Source organism: Taudactylus pleione, unplaced genomic scaffold (genome assembly GCF_031769625.1).
Source record: "Taudactylus pleione unplaced genomic scaffold, aTauple2 ptg000066l, whole genome shotgun sequence".
Lineage (NCBI taxonomy): Eukaryota > Metazoa > Chordata > Amphibia > Anura > Myobatrachidae > Taudactylus > Taudactylus pleione.
In genome coordinates, this window is record NW_028284468.1 from 16,722,352 (window position 1) to 16,734,511 (window position 12,160).

Consider the following 12,160-nt stretch of genomic DNA (forward strand, 5'->3'; position numbering starts at 1 on the left):
ACTGAGGCCCCTGTGCTGGTTTCATGTTAATCCTGTTTGGCGAGCAGGTCCTGGAAAGCAGATACAGAGTCAAAGAAGGCTCTGGAATCCTCACCTTTTTTTGGGAACATATCCAATTCTGCTCCAAACAGTATAAGATAATAGCTACTCTGGCAGCTTCAAAATCTGCAGGTCTGCCATAAACGGCTACGTTGAAGTCTAGGCAGTCTTGTTTTCAGTCCTCTGGGACGAGCAAACGGACAGTTTAGTTCTCGCAGGACAACCAAGCGGCAAGCTAAAAGGTCCTGGCTGGTCAGACGTTCAGCTTCTAAGCCGGACGACAAACCCTCTGCCTGATGGGGTGGGCCTCTTCCTGCACAACTCTCCCATCAGATTCTATCAAGGTCTTGGCGCTTCAGGAGGCTATTTACTCCCTGTTGCGGGCCAGGGTGATAATCCCGGTTCCTGTGGGTCAACAAGGAAAGGGTTATTATTCCAATCTTTTTGGTTCAGAAACCGAATGCGTCTCATCACCCTATTCTAAATCTGAAAACCATCAACAAGTTCATGCGTGTACCCAAGTTCCGTATGGAGACTCTTCGGTCAATTATTTTGGCAATGGAACCTGGGGATTTTATGTCTTCCCTGGACATTCAGGATGCGTGTTGTAGAATACTACAATTTCTGGTCGACCTTCTGATATTGGCACAGTCTCCAGCTGTTCTACAACACGTCTCCAACTGATCATGGGCTGTCTACATAACGCACGGCTGAATCATCAATTGGAAGAAATCCTCTCTTTCTCCAACACAGCGGATAATACATCTGCAGGCATTTCTGGATTCTCGGACACAAATTGTGTCCCTATCATTGCGAATTTGCAAAATGCTACGCAATCGAAGGGTAACCATTCTATCAGCGATGCAGGTCCTGTGGTCAATGGTATCCACCTTCGACATGGTGTAATATGCTCCGTTCTACTCCAGGCCTCTACAAATATTTACTTCCTCCTGGTGGAACGGACAGTATTATCTAATAAAGTCCCAGAGGATCCTTCTCACTCCGGAAGTTCGTCTCTCTCTCTCTTGTGGTGGCTAGAAAAGGATCATCTAGACAAAGGTCGCCCATTCTGGATTCCAAAATGGGTGCTTCTCACCACGGATGCCAGTTTTTGCGGATGTGGGCCAGTGACAGGTCATCACACCTTTCAGGGAAGATTGACAAATCCGGAAAGTCATCTGTAAATAAACATTGTGGAGCTTCGAGCAGTATACAAAGCACTCCTCATGGCACAGGACCTGCTCCAGGGCAGGCCGGTCCAGATCCAGTCCAACAACGTGACCACAGTAGCCTATCTCAATCATCAAGGAGGCACGCAGAGTCACGCAGCCATGAAGGAAGTGACAAAAATTCTGATCTGGGCAAAATGTAATCTTCTGGCTATCTCGGCAATATTCATCCCAGGAGTCCTCAACTGGGAAGCAGACTTCCTAAGTCGTCAGGACATACACGCTGGAGAGTGGGCTCTCCACCCGGGGTTTTTTCAACTTCTAGTGAAAAAATGGGGCCCACCGGACATAAACCTCATGGCATCACGTCACAACCACAAGGTCCCCAGGTATGGGTCCAGAACCAGACACCGCTCAGCTGCCGTAATGGACACACTGGCAGTAAGATGGGATTTCAAACTGGCATATCTCTTTCCTCAGATTTCCCTTCTCCCAGGGGTCCTCAGGAATTTCAAGCAGGAAGGCAGAACTGTAATACTAGTGGCTCCTGTTTGGCCCAGATGTCATTGGTTCACAGACATATGGAATCTATCCATAGACATTCAATTTCCTCTTCCTCTATGGCCGGTTCTGTTAGCGCAGGGTCCCTACCTACATCTGAACTTACCCCGTCTGTCTTTGACGGCGTGGCTCTTGAGTCTTCCATCTTAAGAGCCAAAGGTTTCTCCAGCTCTGTGATTGAAACGATGATTAGGGTACGAAAGCCTTCCTCTGCCCGCATCTACTACAGAGTTTGGCATTCTCTTGGTAAATGGTGTTCCCACAGAAAGCTTTTCAGTCTTTGGACCTTAGGTGAAGCCTCCCTGGATGTGGTTTGTGCTCTCCGCATAGAAGTGGAGTGTACAAACTCTGTTAGAAAATCAGATGATCTTTTTGTACTACATGGTTTTCACAATTGAGGATGGCCAGCTAACAGACTCTGGCTCAATGGTTACGTATGACTATCTCTCAGGTGTACACACAGGCTGATCTCCCTGTCCCATACATGGTGACAACCCATTCTACCCAGTCTGTGGGGCCATAGTGGGCGTTCAGTCGTGGTGCCTCTGAACAAATGTGCAAGGTAGCCACGTGGTCTTCTGTCCACACTTTTTCTTAGGTTTTACGCCTTTGATACTTTTGCCTCTTTGGATGCTTCCTTAGGGCAACAGGTTCTCCTTTCTGCTCAGGAGCTTCCCCCACCCTTAGGGGAATTGCTTTAGGACATCCCTATGGTATCACTGTGGATCCCTATGGACCCTGAAGAAGAAAATTAGAGTTATGATAGACTTGCAATTGATAACTCTTTTGCTTCGAAGTCCATAGAGACTTCGCAGACCACCCTGACTCACCTAGCTTCATTGGCTAATTTTACTTTCGGTCACATATTCCCTAATTTTCTGAGTTTCTGGTGTATAATTGTTTTTCCTTCTCCACTTTCCCACTCTTGCACTGGGCTTTTTTACAGAACTGAATGCCTGTGGACCGTGAGGCATCCTGGGAGCTGAAAGCTTAACTCTTTGGTGCCTGGATCACTCCAACCACATTATCCCCATGGTATCCATGTGGACCCTATGACCTTGAAGAAAATCAATTGCAAGTCTACCATAACTCTTAATTTTTTATTGTAAATGGGAAATCTATTTTAAAAGCTAACTACGTTGACTTCCTTGTTGGGAATTAAATTGAAATGGAACATTTTATCCGCCGACATCACTAGGAAAAACTTGCACTCTATAAAGGTGTAATTTGGCAATGCATTCACAATCCTATCTGTATTGTTTTAAGAGACGTGTGTATATTATTACGCAATGTATTACACACTTACTGCTTGTGCGGTTTCTGGTGGACCAGCTTTATTGAATTCTCTGTTCGCTACTGGCCATTGTCGTCTGGTCACAAACTGGATGTCATCCGGTTCCAAATGACAAGTAATGTTACTTTTTACATTATTCTTTTCTCAGCAAATTATGGCAGCAAGATGAGGGTCCTTTCTGCTCTGCAGCTCACTGCACATGAGGACAGCATTGGTCCAGTTATCCTACTACAAGTAAAATAGAGAGCTTATTTTCATCTCTACTGAAAAGGACTGGATGGATTGAGACCTCCTGTGTAGTTTGCTCCTGACTTCCGGTAATGGGAGAGGACACCCTGAATTGCTTCATGTGGGTCAGTGTCCAGCTAAGATTGGGGTGTTAGGTTTTATCTTATAGAGAGGCTAACAAACTGGTATCTAAGGCTTGGTTATAGTATAGTAAATGTAGAAAATTGTTTCATAGAGAAACAGTGGCAGGTGGGGAGTTTGACTGGGGCGGTACACCTGTCAAACCGTAACGCAGGTGTCCTAAGGCGAGCTCAGGGAGGACAGAAACCTCCGGTGGAGCAGAAGGGCACTTTATGCACCTCACAGGGTTATACTAGAAATTACATACATAATGTTATGGAGGATGTAGAACCCAGTTTTATTTAAACTAGTTTTTACTTTGTTTACATTAATGTTTTAATGAAAAAAAACATTGAATCCTGCATATTATATTAATACTGTGAAACATTGTTATGTATTAGAAACTTTGATCAACCATGTTTTAATGCATTCTAACAAGGGTTGGGGAAACAAAGTTTTTTCTTTCTTTTTTTCTTAAACTGTTTATTTTCCAATCTCTGCTTGTTCAAATTGAAACTTGTACCCTAAGAAACTGGTGATCATTGTTTGTCAGTTTTAGATTATTATTTTGCTGATACAATATATAGAATTATGTAAAACGAAAGTGATTATTATACAGGTTGAGTTTCCCATATCCAAAATGCTTGGGACCAGGGGTGTTTTGAATATCGGAATATTCCGTATTTTGGAATATTTGCATACCGTAATTAAATATCTTGGGAATGGGACACAAATCTAAACACAGAATGCGTTAATGTTTTAAATACACCTTATACATATAGCCCGCAGGTCATTTTATACAATATTTTGTATCTAATACACATTTACTTATTTAAAGCTGTATCTTAAACTGCTAGAGGTCTTTATCATCTAGAATTCTTAAGGATAGTTCCATACAACTCTACCGGAAGGATTGAAAGCTCATGAAAGGTGCACATTTGAAGCATTCAGCAGAACTCTGCAGACAAAGAATTATATTCCATTTAATGAAGAGTCTTTAATACTGGGAAATGATGGATCCAAACATGGAAAAAAAAAGTAAATTTAAGACAGCAACTTTTTCTCATACCCTATTTGGATAATTATCCACTTGGATACTAGACCAACTGTTTAGGGGAGTGAAGGGATGCTTAAATAATTAGCCTAAAGGGGAGATTTGCGCCCAAAACAAATCCGCCCTCACCACAATACAGGCTGCAGGATCACAGACCCCGTCACTTTGAGGTGATTGCTTTCTAATAAGCCATTTTGTATTTTGTTCTATAGCTGCATAAGCCACATACGGTGATATTTGACCTCTCTGATGTAGAGACTGTAACCAGCGCTGCTAAAGAGATTCTTCATCTTGTGGGAAATGTGGACATTCTCATTAACAATGCTGGAATCAGCTATCGTGGCACTATTTTGAACACGAAAGTTAGTGTAGACAGAATGATTATGGATACAAACTATTTTGGACCAGTGGCTTTAACTAAAGGTGAGTAAACAGGTTTTGTATCACATTCTACTTATCTTTGCACTTTGATATGGCTATATGGTCAAATTGACTAGATTACAGACCATTGTCAGTACATTGCACATACCTCACTATAGCCTGCCATATTGCACATACATATTAATAGTCAGCTGCAGTATGCACACACAGCTCATTTAGCTGTGCCTCCGGATAGGTGAGATTGCAACTCTTTGTGTTAATGCTAATTATTCACTTTTCGTTTGGGCTGTTAGATAGATAGATATATATATATATATATCTATCTATCTATCTCTAGATATCTATATCTATCGCACACATATTCCGCAGAGCTTTACATAGAATATTTGGCCAGTAGGGTTTACAATCTATATACCTTTACAACATGTACACACTTTTATTTTGGATGCTGGAGGAGGAAATCCACACAATACATATTTTGGTGGTTATTTTACTTTTTAAGCATAAGGCATAAAAGTACACTAAACAACTAGGTTGCAAACCTAAAAAATAGACTCTAACCCAAATAATAAAGAAATATTATTGTAACTAAACTATGGTAGTCTAATTGTATTTATATTTTTATGTACATAACATTTTTGTGTGTCAGGCATCAGTTTTAGCTGTTGATGATTTTTTGTGTGTTTTCTTAAGCTCTTCTACCATCAATGATCAAGAATAAAAAAGGACATATTGTTGCAATCAGTAGTGTTCAAGGGAAAATAAGTATTCCTTTCAGATCTGCATGTAAGTATACAAAAATGTATTGGTCAAGATCATTGTGTCCTGTAGTCTGAAAGATGTGTGAATTTAGTTGTAAGCAGAATTACAGTACTTGGCACCCAGTGAAAAGATGCTGTGCGCATGCAAATGGCATCTATTCACACGGCGATGATTGGTCACCGCAGGTGACCCGGCCCACAAGTGGGAATGGCAGAGGGCAGGCTGTATTAACGGGGCACCGCTAAAAAGGGCAGGGCACATTATGCCCCTTTAAAATCGGTCAGGGTGCAGCGCCCCGCTAAAACAACCAAGCGGGAACACTGCTTCCTTCTTAGTCTCCAGACTTTGCACCTCACAGCACTGCCCCCCTCCTTTCTTGTTCCCGCCGTATTCTCCCTAGAATGGCAAGCTCTCACAAGCAGGACTCTATTTACTCTATGTAATTATGTGACAAGTGGGTTTTGTTTTGTGTTATTATATTTACAGTGCATCTGGAAAGTATTCACAATGCTTCACTTTTTCCACATTTTGTTATGTTACAGCCTTAATCCAAAATTGAATAAATTCAAGTTTTTTTTCAGATTTTTGCAAATTTAATAAAAAAAAAAAACTAAGAAATCCCATGTACATAAGTATTCACAACCTTTGCTCAATACTTTGTTGATGCACCTTTAGCAGCAATTACAGCCTCAAGTCTTTTTGAATATGATGCCACAAGCTTGGCACACATCTTTAGGCAGTTTCGCCCATTCCTCTTTGCAGCACCTCTCACGCTCCATAAGGTTGGATGAGAAGCGTCGGTGCACAGCCATTTTCAGATCTCTCCAGAGATGTTCAATTGGATTCAAGTCTGGGCTCTGGCTGGGCCACTCCAAGGACATTCACAGAGTTGTCCTGAAGCCACTCCTTTGATATCTTGGCTGTGTGCTTAGGGTTGTTGTCCTGCTGAAAGATGAACTGTCGCCCCAGTCTGAGGTCAAAAGCGCTCTGCAACAGGTTTTCATCCAGGATGTCTCTGTACATTGCTGCATTCATCTTTCCCTCTATCCTGATTAGTCTCCCAGTTCCTTCCGCTGAAAAACATCCCCACAACATGATGCTGCTACCACCATGCTTCACTGTAGGGATGGTTATTGGCCTGGTAAGCGGTGCCTGGTTTGCTCCAAACATAACGTCTGGCATTCATGCCAAAGAGTTCAATCTTTGTCTCATCAGACCAGAGAGTCCTTCAGGTGCATTTTGGCAAACTCTAGGCAGGCTGCCATGTGCTTTTTACTAAGGAGTGGCTTCCGTCTGGCCACTCTAATATACAGGCCTGATTGGTGGATTGCTGCAGAGATGGTTGTCCTTCTGGAAGGTTCTCCTCTCTCCACAGAGGAATGCTGTAGCTCTGACAGAGTGACCATCGGTTTCTTGGTCACCACCCTGACTAGGGCCCTTCTCCCCCAATCGTTCAGTTTAGACGGCCAGCCAACTCTAGGAAGAGTCTTGGTGGTTCTGAACTTCTTCCATTTACGGATAATGGAGGCCACTGTGCTCATTGGGACCTTCACAGCAGCAGATATTTTTCTGTACCCTTCCTCAGATTTGTGCCTCGAGACAATCCTGTCTCTGAGGTCTACAGACAATTCCTTGGACTTCATGCTTCGTTTGTGTTCTGACATGCACTGTCAAGTGTGGGACCTTTTTATATGGACAGGTGTATATATTTCAAAATCATGTCCAATCAACTGAATTTACCACAGGTCGACTCCAATTAAGCTGTAGGAACATCTCAAGGATGATCAGTGGAAACAGGATGCACCCAAGCTCAATTTTGAGCTTCATGGCAAAGGCTGTGAATACTTATATACTTGTGATTTTTTAAGAGGTGTTTTTTTTTTTTTTTTAATTAAATTTGCAAAAATCTCAAAACTTTTTACACGTTGTCATTATGGGGTATTGTGTGTAGAATTTTGAGGACAAAAATGAATTTATTCCATTTTGGAATAAGGCTGTAACATAACAAAATGTGGAAAAAGTGAAGCGTTGTACATACTTTCCGGATGCACTGCATTTGTTAATTTGAAATTGTATATTTTTCTGGTATGTGATCCTCTAGGTGTATCGCTACAAAACTCTTGTTGCACCATATAAATAAAAAGTTTAATGTTAATATTTTATGATGTATTAAACTAAACTTCTTATTGCCACTTTTTAATTTAGCTGCATTTAGTTGCTGCTTTTATAAACCGATCTATATGTACCTTCAATACAAATATACTCTTTTCATCGAAAAAATATTTTATTTTATTAGATTCAGCCTCTAAACATGCTACACAAGCCTTTTTTGACTGTCTGCGAGCCGAGATGGCACCATATGACATAGCTGTCACTCTGATAAACCCAGGATATATTCAGACTAACCTGTCACTGAATGCGCTGACTGACGATGGGTCCACATATGGAGGTAGGCATCACTTTTAATTTCACAAGATATAGTTGTTTAATGGAATTTAAACAACAATATTTTGCATCAGATATTTACCTTAGAACTTAATCTACAAACATTTGGCTTTTTTTTTTTTTTAATTAGTTTTTCTTATCTTAGTTTTAAAAATTCCATTCAACACCTTAAGAGAAAATAGTAAAAAAAAATAAATTAAATAAAAAAAAAAAATCATAAAGGGTTGGCTTGCAAAGTTAGGATAAGTGAGGGACCTTAATTCTTCCCTATTTTTTTTTCTCTTTCTTGTATTATTTGTAACTAGCTGAGATACTTGGCATTGCCTGGTTTGAAGAATGGACCTTGAAGTACATATGCATCCTTCATTTTTTATATTGCAGACCAACATTGGAGACCATGACATATGAAAATGTGCTTGGAGAAAATTAGTAACTGTTAGTGCAGGTGTAGTCTGACAGTTGATCCTCCTACTCACTGCTCTTCCGTTGGAGCTCTGCCTGCCCCCCACTGGTACATATAAGCCCGTACCTTCAGATCAGTGCAGTTTTAGGCACTGGTGGACATCCTGAGCGAACTTGTTTAAACCAAAATTTCAATTCTTAGGCTCCACGGCCTACTTGGTGGGCACCATGTAGACTTCCATTGCCCTGACTAACTTCAAACAAAGCCAAAAACCTAATCCTGGTCATACTGCACCACCATGTCAAATTTGGTGGAGCTAGGTACAAAACTCTGGCTGTGCATAATAGACACACACACATATTAGCGCTTATTTAATAGATTATTGTATATTTTTGCTGTCATTCTGTTTATAAAATGTTTTCAAGTATTCTAAATTGGCATCGGGGGAACTCAACAATTTCTTCCCTAAACTTTAGTAATGGTTACATCAGATGTAATCCAAAAAGGGGATGCAGTCAGGAAGCCGACGGTCGAAATGCCAACCGCCGGCTTCCCGACTGTGCAATCCCGACAGGGGATTAATGATAGGCATCGAAATACCGACTCCCATCATTGTCCCTACGCCGGGAGCCCGACGCCTGGCTTACCGAACAAAGGTAAGGTGGGCGCGGACAGCCGCGGGGGGGAGGGTTAGGTTAAGGGCTCCCGGGTTAGGCCCCCTCCCGGGAGGGTTAGGGGAAGGGGTTTAGGGTTAGGCACCCTCGGGGGGAGTATACGGAGTAGGTTTAGGCACTAGGGGGAGAGGTTAGGGTTAGGCACCCCTAAGGGAGGGTTAGGGGGGGTTAGGATTAGTGTTACTTGCCTTAATCACCTGTTGGGATCTTCACTGTTGCCATTCTTCCCGCGGTCATTCGTACCGATCCCTCCAAAAACCACTGGTTTATATATGTAATCTATTCCTGCTGATATGAGCCCCCTCTGGCTTTTCTTGGTTGGAGTCACTATTTTAAAGTATTGATCATAATAAATTGCTAGGAAAACAAAACCAATATCTCCTGGGCAAAGTACAGGGTTGGGAAGCCGACAGCGAGGGCCTTTTTCATCCCTCTTCTGTGAAGGCTTTCCACTAAGTTTTGGTACTGTGGGGATTTGCATCCATGTATTCACAAGAGCAATAGTGAGGGTGGTATTGGGCATTGATATTGGGCATTAAGACCTGGCCAACATTCGTCATTCCAACTCATCCCAAAAGTGCCTGATTTAGGTTAAGGTCAAGACTCCATTCAGGTTTGTCTTATTATTTCATAACAAACTTGGCAAAGCGTACTTTGATGGACCGCTCTGTGCACTGGGCATTGTCGTGCTGAAACCGTAAAGACCCTGACCCAAACTATTGCCATTTAGTTGGAAGCACACATTAATCAAAAATGTCATTGTATGCTGCAGCATTAAGATTTCCTTTTACTGGAACATAGGGCTCAGCCCAAAGCCATTATTTCTCCTCCACTAAATATTACAGTTGGCAATAAGTATTTAGGCAGGAAATGTTACCTGCACAGATATTTCTATCAGGCTGTCAGATGGTGAAGTCACTTCAGAGAAGGTGTTTCCACTGCTACAGGTCCCAATGGCATTGTGCTTTGCACCATTCCACCTGACATTTGGCATTGTGCATGGTGATCTGAGCCTTGCATGCTGCTGCTCGGCCATAGAAATCAAGTCCATGAAGCTCAGAATGAACAGTTCTTATGCTGACATTGATTCCAGAGGCTGTCTTGGTACTTTTGAGTGTTGTGACATTTGAGGACAGATTATTTTTACGTGCTACAAGTTTCATCACCCAACTGACCCAATCTATGAGCGTCTGTTATTGTGATGTTTTCACAATTACAGTACTTACATTTGACTGGAGGATCTCTAGCAGGGCATTTGTTTGAAACTTATCATCCTATGACTGTGCTGAAGGCCACAGAGCTCTTCAGTACAACCCATCTATGACGTATGCTTGACTTTATGCATCTGCTAGTAATGGGTATGGCTGAAATGGTCAAACACTAATTAGAAGGGGTATCCATATAGTTTTAGTTATGTAGGTTGTGTGTATTCACAAGTGGTACAAATACATGAATAAACTGAAGAGCATCCTTATCGGCCGGGATAGTGACAAAGGAGTATACTTGATCATAGCATCAGTCTGTGGAAATACCTTATCTTTACCTAATGCACAAGCATAATATTTCTCACTGTCTACACTCTGTGGGGGAGATTCCATTGTTTATAAGGTGGCTATTTTTGGGCGGTGCTCGATGGAGCAATTCAATTGTTGCTCCGTTCATTTGCGATAGGCGCCGGGATTTCTGCTCGCACCCTTGGGCTTGTGCAAGCAATTATGTGTGATAAACCCGTGGCTTAGCCGCACAAACCAGGACTTTAGATGGGTTTAGCTGTTTTTTTACGTGGCTAAACCCAGTCTAATTGGATGTGAAGACCGCGATAATAATGGGCGCCCAGAACAATTGCATTGCAACACTGGGTGCCCATTCATTATTGCCGCCCACAAAACAATTGAATCGCCCCCTGTGTTTGAGCTATACCCAATGCTTTTTTGCATTGATCTTCCTCTCTTCTCTGTAATATAAACGGACCTCAATCAAAGTGTTTGAAACAGGGTTGCATAAAAATCGGATTTTTAAATAAAAATCAAAACGGATTTATTTGATTTAAAATCAAATTTCTTGGATTTTTTTTAAGTAAACGTTTTAAAATTTAAAACGTTTACTTAAAAAAAAATCCAAGAAATCTGATTTTAAATCAAATAAATCCGTTTTGATTTTTTTTTTTTTTTTTATAAATCCGATTTTTATGCAACCCTAGTTTGAAATAATTAGCAATTGTGTCTTTTCTTATGTATATAGTATATATCTAATGAATGGTTTCTCTTTTCTGTAGTAATGGATAAGACTACCGCTGAAGGCAGAACAGCAGAAGATGTAGCAAAAATAGTCTTGAATGCTGTAGGGGAAAGGAGTAAAGAGGTTCTCGTGGCTGGACTGGTGCCTACATTGGCTGTATACCTGAGGGCTCTGGCCCCTAAAATATTCTTTTCTCTGATGGCAGCAAGAGCTAAAAAGGAAAGGAAGCTGAAGGATGCTTAGTATGCCAAGTGTAATCCTCTGAAGACCAAAAATGTCCTTTGCCAGTAAGAATATAAATGAAGGATAGCAACAAAAAAATGTTGACTGGTGATCACATTCTCTAGTCTGTTCTCTCTGAACTTGCTATTCTTCTATGGGAAAAAGTAGGGTTTAATTACATTTGAAATCTCCGCAGCCTGCCCCCTCTTATGTGGCAGAAAGAATATATGATGATTGATCACTTTTCCAGCTCTATTTAAAACAAATCTACAGTACACTGATATTTTTATTGTGACTCCAATAGCTCTTTCAGTGTTCAATACAAAATAAAGTGATTTTTATACTAGACCTCAATAAGGTGGAGACTGAGACTCAGGTCCGTGGTGATATGTCCAGTATTACACCTGATAAAAACCTCAAATGTGCTTGATGCTGATAAAAATAAACTGTGTGTGTGTGTGTGTGTGTGTGTTCGTGTGTATATATAACACGGCGGTGGCACTCATAGCACTTAGAAACAGATGAATCAATCGATCAGTTTATATTCCCACGTTTCAATCTCTTTATTTC

At 41.3% G+C, this 12,160-nt stretch overlaps 1 protein-coding gene across 3 annotated transcripts in view; it reads left to right on the forward strand.

Annotated features, from left to right (window-relative positions):
- The window catches only part of DHRS7B (dehydrogenase/reductase 7B), a 49,751-nt gene extending 37,813 nt beyond the window's left edge, over positions 1–11,938 (forward strand). For all 3 annotated transcript variants that reach the window (XM_088466693.1, XM_088466692.1, XM_088466691.1), the window contains 4 exons: positions 4,678–4,888; positions 5,540–5,632; positions 7,905–8,057; positions 11,406–11,938. In XM_088466693.1, the coding sequence (XP_088322819.1) occupies positions 4,678–4,888; positions 5,540–5,632; positions 7,905–8,057; positions 11,406–11,611 (663 nt within the window). In that variant the 3' untranslated portion in view covers positions 11,612–11,938. The remainder of the gene's footprint in view (positions 1–4,677; positions 4,889–5,539; positions 5,633–7,904; positions 8,058–11,405) is intronic.
- The last annotated feature ends 222 nt before the right edge of the window (positions 11,939–12,160 follow it).